This window comes from Fopius arisanus, unplaced genomic scaffold, assembly GCF_000806365.1.
Source record: "Fopius arisanus strain USDA-PBARC FA_bdor unplaced genomic scaffold, ASM80636v1 scaffold00112, whole genome shotgun sequence".
Classification (NCBI taxonomy): Eukaryota; Metazoa; Arthropoda; class Insecta; order Hymenoptera; family Braconidae; genus Fopius; species Fopius arisanus.
Genome location: NW_011887851.1, coordinates 198,544 through 219,563, shown reverse-complemented (window position 1 = coordinate 219,563; position 21,020 = coordinate 198,544). Strand labels below are relative to the sequence as shown.

At 34.7% G+C, this 21,020-nt stretch overlaps 5 protein-coding genes across 8 annotated transcripts in view; 3 read left to right on the top strand and 2 right to left on the bottom strand.

Annotated features, from left to right (window-relative positions):
• The window catches only part of LOC105271543 (uncharacterized), a 12,394-nt gene extending 2,861 nt beyond the window's left edge, over positions 1-9,533 (bottom strand). Inside the window, exons 1-5 of the mRNA XM_011313140.1 lie at positions 9,001-9,533; positions 7,310-7,525; positions 6,199-6,415; positions 2,253-2,464; positions 1,464-1,630 (exon numbers count right to left, since the gene is read on the bottom strand). Of these exons, the coding sequence (XP_011311442.1) occupies positions 1,464-1,630; positions 2,253-2,464; positions 6,199-6,415; positions 7,310-7,525; positions 9,001-9,170 (982 nt within the window). The 5' untranslated portion in view covers positions 9,171-9,533. The remainder of the gene's footprint in view (positions 1-1,463; positions 1,631-2,252; positions 2,465-6,198; positions 6,416-7,309; positions 7,526-9,000) is intronic.
• Positions 3,286-4,743, top strand: LOC105271542 (voltage-dependent anion-selective channel-like). The gene is made up of 4 exons (XM_011313138.1): positions 3,286-3,541; positions 3,600-3,825; positions 4,270-4,482; positions 4,557-4,743. The coding sequence occupies exons 1-4, from the start codon at positions 3,380-3,382 to the stop codon at positions 4,589-4,591; spliced, it is 636 nt and encodes a 211-aa protein (XP_011311440.1). The 5' UTR covers positions 3,286-3,379; the 3' UTR covers positions 4,592-4,743.
• Positions 9,534-12,042: 2,509 nt separating the features above from the next.
• The window catches only part of HnRNP-K (Heterogeneous nuclear ribonucleoprotein K), a 33,206-nt gene continuing 24,228 nt past the window's right edge, over positions 12,043-21,020 (bottom strand). Inside the window, exons 8-12 of one of the 3 annotated variants that reach the window (XM_011313131.1) lie at positions 15,207-15,335; positions 14,306-14,714; positions 14,073-14,221; positions 13,592-13,775; positions 12,043-13,005 (exon numbers count right to left, since the gene is read on the bottom strand). In XM_011313131.1, coding sequence (XP_011311433.1) covers positions 13,602-13,775; positions 14,073-14,221; positions 14,306-14,714; positions 15,207-15,335 — 861 coding nt within the window. In that variant the 3' untranslated portion in view covers positions 12,043-13,005; positions 13,592-13,601. The remainder of the gene's footprint in view (positions 13,006-13,591; positions 13,776-14,072; positions 14,222-14,305; positions 14,715-15,206; positions 15,336-21,020) is intronic. The other 2 variants (XM_011313130.1, XM_011313132.1) reach the window with 2 other exon arrangements.
• Positions 16,091-18,033, top strand: LOC105271537 (cytochrome b5-like). The gene is made up of 2 exons (XM_011313126.1): positions 16,091-16,316; positions 16,768-18,033. The coding sequence occupies exon 2, from the start codon at positions 16,809-16,811 to the stop codon at positions 17,214-17,216; it is 408 nt and encodes a 135-aa protein (XP_011311428.1). The 5' UTR covers positions 16,091-16,316; positions 16,768-16,808; the 3' UTR covers positions 17,217-18,033.
• On the top strand, positions 17,947-19,860 carry LOC105271538 (cytochrome b5). 2 transcript variants are annotated; one of them, XM_011313127.1, is made up of 2 exons: positions 17,947-18,086; positions 19,196-19,780. In XM_011313127.1, exon 2 carries the CDS (start codon positions 19,210-19,212, stop codon positions 19,591-19,593), a length of 384 nt encoding a protein of 127 aa, XP_011311429.1. In that variant the 5' UTR covers positions 17,947-18,086; positions 19,196-19,209; the 3' UTR covers positions 19,594-19,780. The 2 variants fall into 2 exon arrangements, with proteins under 2 accessions (XP_011311429.1, XP_011311430.1); XM_011313128.1 differs by lacking the exon at positions 17,947-18,086 and adding an exon at positions 18,117-18,827 and having other exon boundaries at positions 19,196-19,860.

Genomic DNA, 21,020 nt, shown 5'->3' with positions numbered 1-21,020 from the left:
AAATTTCGAATTTTTCAATTTCAGAGAATACCTACTTGACTGTCATGCTCTCCTGATACTTTTTCAAAAATTTCGAATTTTTAAATTTCAGCGAATACCTCCTCAATTTTCATGCGCCCTTGATAGTTTTTCGAAAATTTTAAATTTTCAAATTTCAGCGAATACCTCCGTGATTCTCATGCACTCCTGATACTTATTGGAAAATTTCGAATTTTCAAATTTCAGCGAATACCTACTCGATTTTCATGCTCCTCTGATCCTTTTTGGAAAATTTCAAATTTTTCCATTTCAATGAATACCTCCTCGATTTTTATGTGCTCCTGATACTTTTTGGAAAATTTTGAATTTTCAAATTTCAGCGAATACCTCCTCGATATTTATGCTCCCCTGATACTTTTCCAAAAATTCTCGAATTTTCAAATTTCAGTGAATACCTCCTCGATTTATGAATTGAATTTAATTGAAGAAAAAAAATTATGGATAATAATAGCCTAGTTAAGAAAATTCTTTAGTACAATCAAGAGAAGAATCCGAGAAAATTCGAAATTCTTAAAACGACAAGAAAATCCATTCTGAAAAATGCAGTGGATATTTTTAACTGTGAATAACAATAAATGAGTTCCACAGAGTTCACGAACAAAAATAATTACGACAATAAAAAGAAAGAATTCGAGAAAACGCGAATTTCTGAAACGAGTGAAAACGCGTGAAAAATCCCTGCTGGAAAATTCACCATGAACTGAAAGATTGATATTATCACGTAAAATTTTGCTGACACAATGAATGAGTTCCAAACAACTGAATTCTCTCCTTTCACCAGTGAAATTAATCAGGACGACCCTGACACGTACATTCGAGGGGGATGTATATTCATACATATATACACCCTGGACAGTGATTTGTGTGGCAATGGTGATGGGTATTACGAAGCCAATTGAATCACTACGTAGAAATGAGATTAACCAGCTGCCGAATGCAGACACCGCGAAATTGTAATCAAATTCCAAACGCGTTATATAACTGAAAGAAATTTTTCAATAAAAAAGATTACAATGGCTTCATTTAGCTCCGCATACAGTTGAACTCCTCAACTCGATCGATTGAAATTCAGGGGTTGAATTTTCGATTTACATCGAAATCTATCGATTCAGAATGTTGGGCAAATCTTGAAAATAATAGAATGAATAATCAATCATTTCAGTTAATTCTAATGGTTAATTATTAATCATTCTGATAATTTTAATTATTGGAAGTAGAAGTGAATAGGATCGAAATTAGATAATTATTTGGGTTTTTATGGAATTAAATTAATGAAGAATTTCCGGGGAGTGCCGGGGAGTTATGCACGAATTTCCCTGGAATTTCCCTGGAATTTCCCTGGAATTTCCCTGGAATTATCTGATAATGCCCCCAAAAATTCCTGCAATAAATTCATTGAAATGAAAAAAAAAGGATTCACTCACCAAGAGAAGCATCATAAGCGCAAATATATTCGCTAGTGGTGAATTGTACAGTGAGAGCTGTTTTTCCAACTCCAGAAGCCCCCAGCATGCCAACCTTGTAGCTAGTGACTTTGTTCTCATTATCAGCGTTATCATCTGCCTCGATACACGACTGCTGAGATGCTGAGCTGAAACATTGAAAATAGAGTAGAGAAAAACCATTGACGAGTTGCACCCAGGGGAAGAGGAGAATTGTCATCCGGAATAAGTACAATGATGAGGACAAGGAGATACTGGAGATTGTGACATCCAGCATCGCCTCATTCATCCAGTTGTTCCGCTCATTTTCTGCTTGAACGTGAGCCTCTCGGGAAGAATTTATTGCACACCATTTGAGGAGGAGAACGAAAATCCTCTCGGGAGAACGTGAAACAAGTTTCTCGAAGGAGATGATCGAGAACAGGGAATTCACGTCCTGGACCAGAGAATGTGGAACAGCAGGGAACAGTTCCACACATTGTTCCAATGTGGAACAGCAGCAATTTTTTTTTCAGAGGATTCAATAATTAAAATGATTAATTATCAAATTATTATTGTTATTATTGAATTGGGAATTAAGTGTAATGGATTAATGAGCGTTTCATCAATTTTTTTTTACAAGATGGAATCATTAAAATGATTAATTATCAAATTATTATTGTTATTATTGAATTGGGAATTGAGTGTAATGGATTAATGAGGTATTTGATTAATTACCTGCGTTATTTTTAATGGTGATATTAATAATTAAGGATAATTTTGGTCAATTACCTGAGTAATCTGGCGTCTCTGGTGCTGCTGCAACTTGTTCCTGATGATGTGACGCTGTTGATGCTCTTGCTCCTTCGGGTCTTCAGGGAATCTCCAAGATTGAAAACTCCATTGGCAGTTATGGAGAAAGATCTCAGCCGATAATACTCCACGTCGTCCTCGTCCTCGGCGTCTCCAAAAATTCCCCCGCGTTTCGTATCCGCGAGCATCGGCTGAAAATTCAGAATTATAAGAAAATTATATGAAAATTTCAATCGGAAAATTTCATTATTTTTTTTATATCTGTAAAAATATTGAAGTATGCGAGTTTGAATTTTTATAATGCATTTGCTTGCTTTATCCTTTCGGTAAATATTGAACGGACTTAATGCTCCGTGAAATCTCGGAATTTCCCTCAGGATTTTCCCCAATTTCATTTTACCCGACTTATCCGGATATGGATTTATGGTTGAGTCCCTTTTGTGACTTTTTTTTTTTTGTTATGTCTAGATCCAGATGTGATTTAATTCGTTTTATCGGAATTTTCTTTGGAAATACATATCGAAAAATCAATTAAAATCCCGGATTTCGCAAGAAGAGTTCAAGCTTTTTAATTGTTGAATTATTATTTTTTACAATTGACATTTCGGGTGTAGAAATTCGAGTTGATTTATACACCAATAAAATAGGAAAAACCCCTCTCAATTTTCTTTTTGTTAAAAATTAAATATCAAATAAACATCATTTTCCGACAGATTAAGAATTTGTAGAAGATTAATTCAATTATTCAATTTCAAACGGATAAATATAATAAATCCCATAAATTAATTAATTCAATTAATTCAATTAATTCAATTTATTTTAATCCTCATCTAAATTGATCCAATTAATTAATTAAATAATTAATTCAATTCAATTATAATTCTCGTTCAAAGTGATTGGCTAAAGAAAATTGTTCTCCAAGAATTTTCAAATGTTTGTATTTCAATTTTTAAAATGTTAAACTGTAAATTCCACGAAATCAATTCTAATTTTCCCAAATAACGATAAAATCGATTTTTCTCCGCTTAAAAAAAAAGATTCCCACCGGTAATTAACCGTTAGTTGTTTGGAATTTCTTTCAATTATTCCGCGAATCTGTTCCCGTCATGTCCACCCCGAGTTTCACTGATCTAGGCCAAAGTATCCGCAACATTTTGACCTCAGGTTACGATTACGGTCGCCGAGTAATCAAGATAACGCTGAAAACGAGATCCAGCCGGGACTTTGAAATTGATAGCAACTACAAGCTCAACTGCGAAAATCCCGAGGTAAATAGTGTGACATTAGGGTTACAACAGCAATTGAATAATTGAAAATTGTGTGGAGGCGAGTGGAGATGCTGCGGTGAAACTTCGACTTCAGGATTATGGAGTTCTCTCCGAGAAATGGTACAGCGACGGTACAATAAATTTGGAGTACAGAATCGATGACAAGATATTCCAGGGGTTAAGATTAATCGGGAGTTACTCCTACAATCCATCCACAAATTATTCTGGCCTGCAAGTAACCGGAAAGTTCAAGAATGACTTTTTCAATGGCAGCTGCTCGATCTGTGCGTTAGGTCGCGCGTTATCAGGAATTCCTCATAATCTACGACAGATAGCCAATTTTTCGTGATAACAATTTTTATGGAGAGCACTGAGATCTACAAAAAACATTCTAACTAAAATATGATATCTCTCCTGGATTCCGAGGTATGTCCCAAAAACGACTCCATCAACTGAGTCAAATTGACAGCAAGTTGCCTCGTTGCTCGGCTAAGTTCCTGGGTGAATACCTCTCGATCTAAGCGACCTATGAAAATTTTCGTAGAACATTTTTTGTAGATCGGAATGAGTGCTGCAAAATAGGTATCAACAAAAATTTCACTATCTCCCATAGATTCCGAGATATTCCTCAAAAACTGAGTGATTATTTCACCTTCACCTAAATCAATCGATTGAATCAGGAAGTAAATGGACATGGAAAATAGTTATATTATCAATTTGTCTTTCAGCACATGCCCTAGACAGACACTTGAAATTCCTAGCTGGAGTTGTAATCGGCTTGAAGAGTCTATTCATTGGCTATCAATTTGAATATGAATCGATCTCCAACTCCTTCACCGCAAGTAATATCGGATTGACATACAAATTCACCGATTTAAATGTTTATTTAAAGTGCTCCCCTGGAATTACCGATCATTACGACTTATCGGCTGTGTACAGAGGTATGGGATGAGTGGAATTCACCTATTTACCAAATGAATTTCGGTTTCTCCATTCAGTGAATGAAAATTTCAAGACTGCCATCGCTGGAACACTGAGGGGATTCGATAATCCTGGAAATTGGACGAGTAATTGTGGTGTACAATACAAACTTGATCAGACATCCACTCTGCGAATGAAAATCGACAGGGAATTCATGTTGGATACTAGTATTCAACAATTAATGTACAATGGGATTAGGGTGACACTGGCTTTTGGCATTGATTGCAAAGACTTGGCGAGCACCTGTCACCGGTTAGGTCTTGCTCTCGATGTCGAGGTCTAACACCCCAAACATAAATAAATCATTTTAAATAAATCACTCTACCCATCATCAATTATTATATTCTTCTCTACCAATCGATACTCGAGTGATACTGCCAGCAATTTAATTAATAATGTTTATTTTAATTGTATCAAATCGATATCATACACGGAGAGAAAAATTCTTTAAAAATTACGTGCCTGTTCCGTAAACTGCCAGTCAAAACAGTATTCAGTAAAAATTACGGAACAGTTACGCACTTTTTCAGTAACCTTTCAGGAAAAAGTCCAGAACGTTCTGTAAAAAGTAGGGAACGTTCCGTGAAAAAATGCGGAACTGTTCCGTAATTTTTACTGAATACTGTTTTAACTGGCAGTTTACGGAACAGGCACGTAATTTTTGAAGAATTTTTCACTCCGTGTAAAAACGGAAAGTAATTGCGTTTTTGAATTTTTAAGATTGAGTCGAATTCTATCATTCCGGAATTTCTTGAATTATTTTTTTATAATCCGAGAGATTCTTCGGGAATAAATTTTTCATTTACATTAATTCAATAAATTTAATTGAAATTACTTTAATTATATTTTTATTTATATTTCGTGCATGGATGTGTTGAAAAATTTTAGTGTGAATTTTAAGATATAAATAATTACGGAAAATTCGATAACGGAGAATTTGACGATGAGATGGTGATTATTTATTAATTTTTATAAATAAATGTCTATAATCCATTAGGGGGATTAAATGGGTAATTAATGCTGCTATGGAAAGGATAATTATGGGCACAAATGTTATTGATAAGTGGGCGTTGTAAATTTTTGATTGAAGATCGTACTTTGTGCAGCCATTATAATGATAAAGCACTCCCACCTCATTTTGCCTTGTAAATAATTTTCATCCCCTCGAGATAACATTTTTTACCTCGGGTTTGCTCACAAAGGTGGGAGATACCGGTGGAAAGAATGATGAGGTGAACAATAACGACAAAAAATGATACGCCCTATCTTGCGGGACTTTATACCGCCGTGAGATGCGCAATTCACTCGGGTCCAGATAAAATCTCTGTACGTGCAATTTTTTAATATCCACATGTCTCGGATAAAAGTCGACGGATAAATCTACTAGCTGGTGAATTTATAATTACTCGCTAGGTTCTCAATTATTTCTATTCTAAAATAAAAACCGCAATTCCACGGAAAATTAGCAATTAAAAAATATCTATCGCTCCAATTTTGTTCGTAATTTTTTTCTAGATTCTGTATCATAAGATAAAAGATCAGTTGAATTTTTAATGAGAAGAAATAATTTTTCATTGAGTTATACATTTTTTATAAGTTGAAAATAAAATTGTATGGGATTGCTGTTGTTATTATTGTTGTTGTTAAATTTGAAATTTGATTAGTTGGTAACTTACTCGGTGTCTAGGCACTGCAGGCATACTGCTGGTCCTTCCCCGTTGTTGTCGGTCCTGGCGTGTCCTGGAGGCGGTGCCAGGAGCTGATGGACTTGTTGGACTAGGACTCAAATGGGGTGTCATCGAGACAGCCCCAGGACTCAGAATGCTGTTTCTGGTGGGACTCCTCGGGGATGGGGATAAGTGCCCCCAGGGGCCTGCCTCTGCCTGCAGGAACCTGGGGATTTCAAATATTCTAGGTGAAATTTATAAGAGTCGAATAATTCAGTGAGACTGTAGGATGATCCGGTAATACCGTGACAACTACGGGTTTGAGGCGGAAACCGTAAAGAACTTTTTTGTTGCTCATGAAATTTCCGATAAAAAAGTTCTTTTGACATTTTATCCTGAAATTCATTGTTTTTTTGTAAACTGATGTTTAATAAACATCAAATTTCAACTCATTTTGCTTTACCAGGTAAATACTGAATTTAATACTTTTCTTAAGTATCGATTTCCTGGAGAACTATAGGTCTGAGGTGGACGTACTAAAGAACATTTTTTGTAGCTCATGAAATTTCTCATAAAAAAATTCTTTTGACATTTTATCCTGAAATTCATTGTTTTTTTGTAAACTGATGTTCAATAAACGGCAAATTTCGACTCATTTCGCTCTACCAGTTAACTACTGAATTTAACTCTTTTCTTAATTATTGATTTTCTGGAGAACTATAGGTCTGAGGTGGACGTACTAAAGAACATTTTTTGTAGCTCATGAAATTTCCCATAAAAAAATTCTTTTGACATTTTATCCTGAAATTCATTGTTTTTTTGTAAACTGATGTTCAATAAACGATCAATTTCGACTCATTTCGCTTTACCAGTTAATCACGGAATTTAACACTTTTCTTAATTATCGATTTTCTGGAGAACTATAGGTTTGAGGTGGAAGTCCTAGAGAACATTTTTTGTAGCTCATGAAATTTCAGATAAAAACGTTTTTTTGACATTTTGGCGTGGAGTCGCTGGTTTCCGGATACAACGAGGAAGAACAGTCGGAGAGTAATGAATTTTATGAAATTGTTTGAATGCTGCGTTTTAATGAGTTTAAGATTGAATTTAATTTCTTCACCTGTGCAGATCCGGTGTTGGTCTGGCAACGGCGATGCTGCAGCTCCTTCTGCGTGATCCTGTTGGCGATTTAGAAGATTCCGTGATAGAATGCGATTGTCCAACTCCAGAATGACCTCCTCCATGCAATCGGACTTCGATTTCGCTACTTCGACGTTGAAACGCACGTTTTCCCCACCTCGTGTTATTTTTCTTGGCATCCGGACTGTCAGTCCTCCTAGAATATTCAAGAAAGAATTGAATAAAACCCGAAGATGAAATATCGTGGGAAACCCGTGCATATAAAATTTAACGAGAGTTTATTTTTCATTGTTTATAACTAAAATTCATTGACATGATTTTTTTTTTTCAGGTGAAATAACGAAAATTCTTGGGAATTCTTTGCGGTTTTTTTTTGCTTCACGGAATTAAAAAATTAATTTATCAACCAGAAATATTATTTTCCCCCCCCTGCACCCCTGGGGATGATAATGGAACATCCCCGTGTGAAGGTCAGAGGACAACGCTGAACAAACTTAATTTACGTGCAAATTTTCAGGTGTGAAATACTCACTTTACCTGGACTCCCGAATTAATGAACGGTAAAATAAAGAGTGAAATGATAGAATTTATTTATTTATCAATTTCCATCGTATATGGCAATTGCAACAATTAAAATTGCAACGAATCCCCAAAAAATCACAAAAAAAATAGCAGAATGAACTTTTCTCGGTATTTCAATAATTTGTTTATAATCGTTGAGCACGGGATAATTGATGTCCATTTATTTATTTATTGTTACGAATAATTATAAATAAATACAATTCGACCTAGTAGTCATAAAATTTTTTTTTTTAACGTAAATTATTTTTTTTTAACGGACAGTCCTTGCTTTCAGTTTTTTAATCTTCGGGTCAGGAATATGAACAAGTGATAAATAATTTATATTTTCATAATCATTAATTTTAATATATGAGAGTACACTCTCGGTTTTATCGGAGTAGCTAATGGTGTGAAATTAAAATTTACAAGGCTCTTTTCAGTTCGAAACTCCCATTATCTCGTATTTCTCAGCTGGCGCGTTGCAAGGTCTCAATTTGCTGATCATTTCTCATTTTAAAATATGATACTGGACTTTTTCGGAGGGGCAATGAAGAATAAAGAGAATTTAATTGCACCGGTGGTACAATAAAAAAATAAATTGAATGGAGTTGGTGGAATGAATCGAATTTTTGAGAATAACTCATTAACCGAAAAAGTTGATAAATCAATTTATTCTATTAAACAAAATATTTTTTTTGCAATTTCGAATGCTTGATTTTTACCGGAATTCATGGAAATTTAATTGTTTAATTTCTGGTAATAATTACTAGCAAGAAAATAATCTAGGATTAAATCTAAATTAACAATAATCTCAATAATAATATTCTATTTTACTATTTTTCATCTCCGAAATAAAAATCTTGAGTTAATTGGAAATTCGATGTTATTTGTTATTAACAAAACAAAATTGAAGTTGAAAATTAATTCAAATAACTATTTTTAAATATTTTCAAGTAGATTAATTATTTAATTAAAGATATAAAAATATAGGAACAATTAAAATATGATAGACGGATACCGGACATTAAATTTAATTGATAGAGTAAATAAATCATATAGATTTGCGCATTTTAAATAAATAAATATCGATAAATCGGATTGATTAATTACCGAGGTATGAGTTTATCCTCTAGCATAGTGGGCAGATCATCGGTGTCTTCATTGAGTGCAGCGAAGAAGTCCTGAAACTTATCAGGAAAGCTGCTCGGCGGACAATTCGTCGAGGTGATAACGGCATCCTTATCACCCTGACTCCTGCAGTACCTCGTTACCGTTGCCATATCACCCAAAAATTCATAACCAACGGCGACCAAAAACGCGGGAATCCGCGATAATAGGAAAAACCCCAAAATCACCGGAGGATCAAAGCCCCATCATCCCCGAGGACAACACAATTTAAACTCCGGTGTCCCACGGATTATCCGCAAAATTTACCTTATTTTTTATTAATTCAATTAACGATCGGAATTTTAAAGCCACAAGTTAATTATCAAGAATTCAACAGAGAAAATTTAATGATCAACGATTTATCGATTGGTCCTGATGTCTTTAATTGGAGTTGAGTGGATTGTTTTATTTATTTTTTTTTTTCCAATTGGTGCAATTGGTGGTAAAAATTTAATGATATCTGGTGTGTGGGCTACGGTAACCGACGGATAACTGAGGGTTGAAGGCTTTCGCGTGGTTCTTGTTATACTTGTGCTTTCCAGGAACCCCTGGGGTTCGCGCAAGCGTCGATTCCCCACAAAAACCCATCGTCAGGATGAGTTCTACTTTGGATTTTCTCTGATGGCACACGCGCTCATCGCGCATTATTAAAAGAAATTATTATTTCGTTAATTGATTGTTATCACGATATATCTAATATGAATTTAATAAATATTATTCGAAAAATTTCACCGCTTTTCACCGCTTATTTATCATTATTATTATTATTATTATTATTATTATTATTATTATTATTATTATTATTATTATTATTTAATGAACATGAACATATTTTTGCATTTTTTAAAATAAAAACAAATTCATAATAATAATAATTAATTATGATTAATATAAATTAATAATAATTATTGATTGAACTTATTTAATTAATAAAATAATTATCCCTAATGGGATATGTTTAAAAAAAATGTCGAACAAAAAATTGTTGATGCATTGATATCCAATGAAATTGGAAAATTGAAATAATCTCGCATTACCAATCCCCCGCGGAATTATTTTTAATTGACATTTTAATTGATATTTTAATTGACATGTGACGAGCATTCGCGAAAAAAATGCGCACACGGGGGAGCGCTAATTACTGGTCGATTTTTTTGGTGTATTTTTTTTTTCGCTGTCGAATTACCCGACGTCGGGGGCTAAATAATTTTGATCTTAATCTTGACTTTACTCAACGTGTCTCGAACACGTACGTGCTTATTAGCACCATCGATCGCACTCACCCACACTTGCGTTGATAATTATTATTATTATTATTTGGTGCGAGGAAACGTTTCTTGGAGCGATGACTTCAGGAGTCGGAATATTTAATCCTCAAATTCTCCTGCGACTTCCAGATATTATTTATACTACCCCAACATAAATATATATTATTCATATTATTAACAATCTATATTAATGAATATATATTCATATATTATTCAAATCGTGAATAATTTCTAGAATTTTTATTAGTAGAAATAAAAAAAATATGATAAGACAAAATAAATGTAAATAACACGAAAAAAAGAAAATTTTCAATGGATTTTTTAAGTAATAAATAATGTAGAGAGAGAATCATGTTTGTACTAATTTTTATTGGACAAATAATAAGTATTCATTACAAATAATTGTAAACTTTATGTTCTGTAATACACGAATATGTGTCTTCAAATCGATTTCATACGGATCAGCTACATCTTTCACTCTAATATTTCAATTAATCTTAATTCTCGTAATAGCTTGTCTCTCGTCCTCTTGATTTTCCTCTCCCCCCCCCCCCCCGCCAATTAATTATCCGTACCATCAATATTTTTCGATAATTCACCTTCATCCACACCATAAGCCCATTCATTCTCGTCTGTGTTCGAAGTTCTAGTTTAATCATCTATTATTACTCCTTACAATAAAAAAAAAAGTCAATAAAATGCAGTTTAATTGCCGATACACGTGTCTGGATATTAAAATTACTTTTAATACAATGTCTAAATTGTTTTGATTGATAAATCCACAGACTCCAGTGGACTGTTAAAAAAAGTCATGCGAGGAGGAATAATCAGCCAGTGATATACAAATGCCCTTGCGATATTCCTGAGGATGTTAGTGATAGCCGAGTAATAATAAAGTGAATAAAGGAAGTTGTTTATTAAAAGAGGGAGTTTTCCAATTTCTGTTTTTTTGTTCATTTCAATGCCTAGTTGAGTTCAGTCTGCAAGACACGTGAATTATTTAAATAATAAATCCTACGATTATTAGAGATGTAGGAGAGGTTGAATCGATGAACTGCATTATCAATGGAATTAATTAATTATAAATCTCCACACTGTCGTGTTAATTTATAATATTTCCTGAATACTCCCGCACCGAGAGAAAAAATCCACAACTTCTATAATCTTGTTTAAACAAACAAAACCCTTGATTCAAAATTAAAAACAATAATTAAACAATTATTCTGGTTTTAACGCCAATACACTTCGGCTTAGAGAATTAATTAATCAAATAATAATAATGAGTAATTAATTAATCAATTAATTTGTTTCGTAATTAAAAATTACTTGTAGAGAGGATTAATTTTTCAATTTTTTTAAAGACTAATATGATTTTTTACAATTAAAAAAAATATAATCTCAGTGTATAATTGGCAAAAAAAATGTGTTTGTGAATTTTTAAGACATGATTTATTTAAATGGTGTATTTTTCTCTCAGTGCACTTGATGCTGTCCATCGAAACCTCCCCTCTAATCTTGAAGTTAATGCAATCCTTAAAATCATCTAGATTATTAATATATCTTTCCGAATATATCGTATTCCTTGGGTTTCCTCGTTGATGTCTGGATTAATATAAATTGTGTACCTTAGTGTTAATAAATTGAAATAATCTGTGCACTGAAAATAATTCGAGTCAAGAATAAAAAAGAAACATCTAGATTAAGTGTTATTACTCTATTTACATTGTAGTCAATCCCACATTTCGATAATGGAAATACTTGGAAATGAGGGGAAAATTTGGGAATGGTATTGACACCTCTGTATTCATTTATCCTCGTCAATGCGGATTTCCGTGACTAATCATCGATTGAGTGGTTGTCTTATTCGTTTTAACTATTATTGTACACAATTATCGAAAAGATATAGGCCATGATATATCATATTTTCACTCATCAGTTGTGTTTGATTTGAATTTTCATTTTAGTTGACTGTTACGTGATAATAACAACTTGAATAATCACTTCGATTTAATTACCGAGGAAAAAGTTTTACGATAATAATCGTGAAACGTGGGAGGATGGGGTTTTATTCTAAAATAAAATTAAAAGGGCATGCTCTGATTTTCAAAAGTAAGCTTATTACCTATTTACATTGAAGCTGATAAATACATCCGAAAAAATGCTCATAGGAAAACTTTTCGTAAGAAATAAGAAAAAAAAAATGAACAAAAAGGCTGTCTACAATTCAAGCATCGAGAGTTCTTGAAAACCACTTGTTGATTAATAATCATTTCTTAAATAGACTCAACCCATTGGCAATAACCATCGAATTCATAAGTCTAAGGCGTTAATGTTGTTCTCATTATTTTTCACATTAATTCACTACATTGAATCGTTTTTTTTTGGGTCTGCTGAATAATTCTGAAAAAATATTTCTCACATCGAGGCTCGTCCACCCCAGCCTGTGACATGTCTCGTTATTTTCTCAAATCAATTTTTTCCTTTTCCATGTAAAACCATCGCACATGTCCAGGTACGAAATCTCGTCATTGTTTGCTTCCTCGTGACGGGCAAATGTTTGTTTATATTTTGTTGCTTAACAAAAAAAAAAAAAGAATAAGAAAATCGTTATAAACACGTCTTTGGCTCCCCCTTTAATTCATCTCTGCAGTTTTAATAGTGATCTGCGTTATCGTGCACACTGAAAATTGAGAGAAAAAACAATAAATTATCACCTGTTGTAGTTAAAAATATGCGCTATTATATAACGATATCAGTAAATAATTCATTTATAATGACAAAACATTTACAACCATGAATGTGGATATGACGTGGATGTAATGACTCAGCTTGTTACTGTTGTTAGTATTATCCAAAAAAGCAGTTTGCGCAGTTGGTTTTTTATCGAAGATATTGAAGACCTTTGTAGGATGATTAGTGATTCCTTGTTATCTCTACAGTAGAACAACAAAATCACTAGTCTTCCATACAACGGAGCCTCTGTTATTCAGCACGTTGGATGGTAAATGGGCGTTCGTGTATTCTCTCGAGACGAATAATTATGTTAATTAATCCTATCAACACTTCCTCCTCCACCATAACATCAATTTCCTTCACATATTTTCTCTTTTGGTTCATTGAAAAATTAATTTATCTGTTAGTTAATGAGCAATGATTTATCGCAATTTCATACATCAATTAAAAACAACATTCACCATATTATCGAATTATTCGGGTTACGGTCGTATAATTATTAATAATAGTAATATTGTTAAGAGGGAACTAACATTTGGATAATTACCTCTGTTGCAACAGGTACTGGGCCATCTGTATCTGATTTGGTAGACCGGTTATTGTGATAATGCGATCGTTACTGCCCAGTAGTGGCTCGTCTATTACTATACCAGCACCACTGTCAGATCTTATTTTTCGGATTCTCGCACCACCTTTTCCGATTATGGCTCCTGCCAGCTAGATATTCAAACATTCCATTTAGAGACATTTTTTTTAATTGCCATTTATTATCGACAACTCATACCAAAAGGTTAACAATTTTTTTTTCTCACATTTTTCGTGATAAGTTAAATCCTTCATCAAAACTCGCTTTCAGTAATTAGTGTCTATCTCTCCAATTTTATATTCATTTTTTAAAATAATGATATTCTTTGGTAAATGTAATGTGAATGGATTTGATGGGATTTTTTTTCACAAATTGAATTGTTAAAATTTATTTGAAAATTTACTTGATGAGAATTTAGAGAGAATTACCTCTTTAGGAATAGTAACTTGAGTACTGGTTTTATTTCCTCCCATTCCTGGGCTGCTCTGGCTGTTTCCCCCCATGGGTGGTCCGCCCATTCCCGAATTTCCACCACTGATACCATTGGGTGCACTTCCCTGCATACCCCATCCATTGTCTGCAATATTAAAAAAAATAATTCCAATTAAACTGATACTCTCACTCAATTACTCGCGTTTAATGTTCCATGTTTTTCCCCCACCATTATAATTTCCACCACCGAAAGGCGGTGGTCCCCCTCTACTTCCAGTGAACCCACCACGATTTCCTCCCTCGTAACCACTACTTCCGCCTCCAGCCCTGGAATTTCCATATCCACGATCTGGTGGTCCTGACATTCCGCCACCACCACGTGGTCCACCCCTGGGTGGTGGTGGAAATCCTCGATTCATGTCTGGTGGCCCACCACCGCGTACATCACGCCTAGGTGGCATACCCTGGCCACCGCCACCACCACCACCACCACCACCTCCACCATTTCCACGTCCTCCAGGTCCAAATGACCCGGGTTTTCCCTGGCCCTCACCAGATCCATAGCCACCGTACTCCTCAGCGTAGAAGTCATCGTAGTTGTGGGGATCGTAAGGGTTGTTCACACCCTTCAATGGAGACTGCACAAAATTTTATTCAATTAACAATAATAATATTTTATCAAATTGTCTTCAACTCGTCAGTGTAAATTCTCACTGGTATTTTTCGGGAATATCTCTGAATCTATAGAAGCTACCGAAATTCTCGTTAGAACCTCTTTTGCAGAGGGAACGAAGAACTATAAAAAAGATTCTGGTAAAAATTTTGGTATTTCTCTCACCTTCTGAGATATTCTTCGAAAACTCTTTTATCATTTAAATCGACTGTCGTATGAATAAATTTGCATTTGTCATATGAATGAATTTGCGATTGGGTGACTGCTCTAAATTTTAAATAATAATATTACCCCTCAAAATATTCAAAAAAAATATTACAAGTAAAAATATTATAATGTAACCAACGATTGTGTCGGACACAAAAATTGAAATGCAAATTTTCCAAGGACACTCAGCTGGACGGATTGGTAATCTCCGCATATTTATCGTCAATAATCATTTTCGTAATATACGTACTGTTTTAATAGTAGCAACGAGTTCCCGTATGCATTCCATGCACGTAGATGGTTTTCCACAGATGCTAATGACTCGATCACTGCTGTGAGGACAACAGTTGGAGTATATCTTGATCCTCGCTCCAGTTTTCTGCAAAATTAAATATAACAACATGATAATTAATCGCTGAATTAATAACAATTGATCAAGTGATTATAAAATCGACAAATGATGAGCAGCCGAACAAATGATATAAAATGAGACTGCAAATTGAACGCAAGAAATTTTTCTAGTCTTAATTGAATTCAGAAAAATCATCCGAAGGTCTCGCTGTAGACATTTTTCTTTTGCTTTCAATGATTCGAATGACAGTGACAATGACAAAATTTTCTATGACTTGGAAATATTATTTCGCCGACAAGCAAATGTCGTAACTACGTCATTCCACGAACACCAATCGTTATATCGCGTGAGTTAATGCTGCCCCCAAGGATGGCATTACAAGTGGGGGCCGAAGAGCACGTTCGGTTGAAAGACAGAGAGATGTTGTAAAACAGGGTTAATATGAAGAGGCTGGAGATGCAGTATTGCATGTCTCGCATTCTCCATGAAATAATGACATGCAAGAGGGATTGAAAATCAATAGGAGGAATGTCAATATTCCATGTGTCAGCGAGACCCAGAGGAGAGAAAAAAAAAATAGCTCCAACGAGAACGGAAATGACGAGCTCTTGCTGGTTTAATTATTTCGCCTCGAGCTCGTGATTGTGAATTTATTCCAAGAAAACAGGAAAACGTGAAAATAATTCGGGATGACAATCGCCGTAAATCCATTATGTGCAAATTAAACAGCCCTCGACCCATGAAATTTCACATTTCGATGACTATTTCTCACTCAGTCTCTGTTGACTCGGTGCTGTGCAAGCAAAAAAACGTCAGAGTCCTGTGTCAATTCACGGAGAATAATTGTATAATAGAATGGATTTTTTTTTAAGTTGAGGGAAAATATCGCGGTTTATGGAGGCAGTTGGGCAGAGAACGTTGAGGTACTCTGTCTGATGTAGGAGTGGATCAATCTAGTCATTTTCTCTGGGAATTTGATATCGTGAAAACTCTGGGAAGAGGCTCCAGGTATTTGTACAAATTCATTCGCCATCGACTAGATTTGGTTTGATTTTTGAGGAATATCTGTGAATCTGAAGGAGACAACGAAATTTTCGTTTAGACATTTTTTGTAGTTGACATTACGCTCCACAAAAAATGTCCTATGAAAAATTTTGTAAAGTCTATTAGATTAAGAGATATCCCTCGAAAACGCTACCAGCGAACGAGTCAACTAGCTGACAATTCAATTCAGCAAGTTGAATAGTTTTTTGTGAATATCTCCGAATCCGCGAGGAATATCAAGATTTTTGTTGAATTATTTTTTGTAGATCTCACTCCACTCTACAAAAAATGTTTAGATGAAAATTTGGCTAGCTCTCTTAGATCCGTAGATATTTACTAGAAGAGTTGTTTTGAGATAAACGTAGAAAATCCAATCACTTTCTCTCTAGAATTAAATCGTCTTGCGGATTTTCAGTGGAATAAAATCTCGCAGACTGGGGAAAAGAATCAGAGAAGATGGTGACACTGTATTCAGCGGACGAAGTAGCCCGTCACAACAACGAGAATGATATCTGGCTGATAATGAACGGTGGTGTCTACGACGTGACTAAATTCCTGAAGGAACATCCGGGTGGTGAGGAAGTGCTTCTGACACTTGCAGGTCAGGATGGAACAACTTGTTTCGATGACATTGGCCACACCACCGAGGCCATCCAATTACGTGAAACTTTGAAAATCGGTGAAGTTGGAGGGGACGGAGTAACTAGCACCGAAAATCCTGGACCTAATACCTCGAGGAATGACAACGGCCACAACACTCAATGGATGATTGAACCAGAAAAACAGAAACCATCACCACTGCTACCAATCTCCGTCGGCATTTTTGCTGTTTTCTACATACTCTTCTTCTACTACTGGAGTTGATCCACTAATTTAGATAATTAAAATGCATTTAGAATTAATAGCAAAGTTAAAATCAGTGGAATTGTTTTGGGGAGACAGTTAGAAAAATTAAACTTCATGTCAAATCATTAATATCTGTCAACTCAGTGAAATTTACTGCTAATTCCTTTTTTTGAGGGGCGGCAAAATCGTAAAACTCTTGAAATTTAAGGGACATTTGAATTTCTAATTTAATACAAATATTTACTGTCGAATTATTTTGAAATATGACGTTTGTTATTCTTCCAGATAGAATCAACAAAAATTCTGAATTCTCAAGAGATCTGAAATTTCCAGTCCCCAATTTCCAATACCACGACAAAAATAATTTTTCCACGTCAGATAAAATAAAGAGAGTCGAATAAAACACCGTACTAACTCTGCTGATACAAGTAATCTTATCAGGAGAGATGATTACTTATTTTCAATTATTTCCAATGAAAATTGTCAAGCACTGGAAACTCGAGAATAAAAAAAAAAGGATTCACTTGATTGAAAGTCACGAGATTCAGTTTTTTCTGTTTAAAAAAAAATTAAATTAACCAGTAAGAAAAATATGAGTGTCATCTAATCACCGAGCAGCTTCGAAAAGTTGAGATTGGCATTCAGTTAGAATAGTGTGCGTTAGTCTGGTTTACGAGTGTACGAAGGAAGTGGGAGAATTCCAGACGATGGAAGGGAGAATAAATATAAGTGTGGGGCGTTGTATGCCATGATAGTCTAACAGGCACCTTCAACCTTCTCCTTAAAAGTGCATTAGTCCAAATAAATACCACCTAGCCTAGAAAATAAATCCAAATTAAAAACTAGAAATATAAAATAACAAGTTCACGACTCGTCACATCCCTATTGGTGAGTGAATAATGAGGATTTATTCTGATAACTGAAATGCGCAGTAAATGCCAGTGATAATGTTGATGATGAATGGAGTTAATTATTTCGTGGATAATCTTTGGACCTCGAGGACGAGCCACGTGGCCCGGAACTAACGAAATAGAAATTAAATTTTCAATTTTAAAATTCAACCTGAGAAAAGTGCGTCTCCAGCAGTTTTTTAATTGGTTCAGGTCGATCGACCTTGTGCATTGATTAATGGCTTTATCGGGGATGTATTGATGAATGAATTATTGCGCATTGGAAACTGTTTAGATGATAATAGCACTGATTATATGAAATGTCAGACGCCATGTTGATTATTACCAGTTGTGAAGACTGAAAGTCATTCTGGTTGTGCAATAAATTGATGATGGAATGGGAATTGATGGGACTGTTGAGATTTTTACGGTTTTAGAGTTTTTTTTTTAATTTTACTTTGTTTATTTTAAGATTGATAGTGAGAGTTTAATTGACGTTTATGGGATTCAGTTGAGAGCAATTTGTGGTAGTTCTGTTATTCATGAATTATGTAATTGAAGGTCTACTTGGATTGTCTATTCAGTTGGAAAAGGGAACGCCATGTTGTGATGCTGTGCGGAATCGTTCGATTTTAATTCAAAGTCTAGTGGTTTGATCTTAATTTCGGTGGAGGGCAACAAGTGCATTTTGTTTTTGGAGGATATCTCGGAATCTCGAGGGATTGGAAAAATTGTTGTGGTAACTTTTTTGAAGCACTCGATTGAACCTACGAGAAAGGTTCTGATAAAAATTTTGATATTTCTGTTCAATTCGGAGATTTTTAGGAAAATGTGGTTCACTGAGTTCAACTGATCTATTATTATTCAACTCCCACACGTCTTTTCAATCGTCAATAACTCAGGAACCAGGGAATAAAATCCAACGATTTTCTCCAGGTTCAAAGCTCAAAGCCAGACCTTCAAAATGAGAAAAAAATCATTGAATTTCACTCTACCGATTCCACGTTATTGACGATTGAAGACGTCTCACTGTCCTACTCTCTCAGAATGTTCGATTCATTTGCGTAATTAATTAATTAATTAATCGGCTATTGGAATTTATTTCAGGACTCCAAGCAACAATGACTGAGCTTAAGCAATTCAGAAGATCAGAATTAACAGAGACTGATTCCAAGAGTACAAGATTCGTAATACACGACAAAGTATACGACGTGACGCTTTTTTTGAATGAACATCCTGGGGGTGAGGAAGTCCTTTTGGATCACCACGGGAAAGATGCATCTGAGGATTTTGATGATGTTGGACACTCAACGGACGCTCTAGACATAATGAAGAAATATCTGGTTGGAGAGGTAGTCCCTGAGGAGAGGACCAACAGTCAACTCAAACAAGGATGGGTGGCGGGAAATGCAAAAACCGAAGAAAATTCATCCGATAATTTTTACCTCTACATCGTGGGAATCGTAGCACTAATTATTGGCTTTTGGTGGCTACAGAGTGCGTAATTAACACTCGGATAATCCACTAATAATTGAACTGTCTTACATTCCTGGATAATTGAAATCCAAGTTATTCAATATCTAAATCGATCTTTCACTGTTAGTTTCAGTGGTTTATGACTTGTTTTTCTACGTTACGATTGAATGAGGTAAATAAAAATCATTCGAAATTTTGGTGAATGTTGTCTTTGAACTTGTGTTGATTTAATTATTCATTGAATCTAGAATTGTATTTTTCTGTCTAGATTAATCGATGATTAGCACAAATGTCAAGAGTAAAACGAAAAAATGGAAAATTTACGAGTCTGTTAAATACACAATTTTGTAAAAAACTATGGACTTTAGAAGGAAATATCAAGAGACCTTTCCTGTCGGAAATTAAATCAGCTATAAAAAAGTTCTTCAGTGTTTTTAGCTTGAATCGATAGTTTAAAAAATCAACGCATCTCAATTGAGATATTCTCGTTTTTCTGAAATCACAATCCCGAGGTTTCTTGGATTCAGAATCCAATTTTTTTTGTAGTCGACGTTAAAAATGAAAATAACACGTTTTCAAGAGGTCGAGTGTTGTCGTTGGTAATTGAACCTGACTCGGCATTAATTCTGGCGTAAACTCGAGGGATGACGATACGCCATCGACAATTGGAGCGAGAGAATTTAACAACCATTTCCATTTCACGTACGACAAAATGTTGAGATAATACACAAAAAAAAAAAAAACTATACGATAACACAAATAATTAACAACTCTAATATAAAATTCGTAAAGATCTTACGCTGCAGCACACGAGGAATTCCACTCAAATAATTCGATAAATCTTTACGACACGACGCGGTGAACAATTAATTATTGACGAGTTAATGTAACGAGACATGATGCACCGAGAAAAACAATTACTTCTGCTTTAATTAATGGTTGATTAATTGATGCGAAAGCAGTATTTTCGAAATTATCCTGGTGATTCAATGGTCTGGGTTGCTGGTGAGTTGAAGAAACTGTTTAATTAGCGAAAGTATTTTTTTTCTCAAAGTGTTTGAGGTAGAACGAACTGATCAGGCGGACGAACGAAAATCAACTGATGCCAGCAAGTTTTAAAAATCCACAAGAAACCATTCTGGACTCACCCCAGTACCTCAACCACTCTGAAAGACCCTTCTTTCCTCATTTCCGGTCATGGGGAGGGGGAATTTGTAAGGATGAATTTTCACAAATGCACCAGAGGCACGAAGTCCTCGACCAAAATTATTTTTTAAGGATTTTATACCCATTTTAGACTAAATCACCGGCTTTTTTTAGTTTTCTGGAGAATCGTTGATTGGACTGACCCGGAAAATATTTCGTTTTTGCATTTTGGTGTTATTTAATGACTCCCAAAATTTCATGATCGTACGATATTTTTTCAGTCCTTTTTTTTGAGGTTTGTGAATTTTTT

Coding starts and splice junctions, on each gene's coding strand:
- LOC105271537 (XM_011313126.1), top strand. CDS start 16,809: ATGGTGACACTGTATTCAGCGGACGAAGTAGCCCGTCACAACAACGAG.
- LOC105271542 (XM_011313138.1), top strand. CDS start 3,380: ATGTCCACCCCGAGTTTCACTGATCTAGGCCAAAGTATCCGCAACATT. Junction 3,826..4,269: donor CAATGGCAGCTGCTCGATCT/GTGCGTTAGGTC, acceptor TTTGTCTTTCAG/CACATGCCCTAGACAGACAC. Junction 4,483..4,556: donor CTTATCGGCTGTGTACAGAG/GTATGGGATGAG, acceptor GAAAATTTCAAG/ACTGCCATCGCTGGAACACT.
- LOC105271538 (XM_011313128.1), top strand. CDS start 19,210: ATGACTGAGCTTAAGCAATTCAGAAGATCAGAATTAACAGAGACTGAT.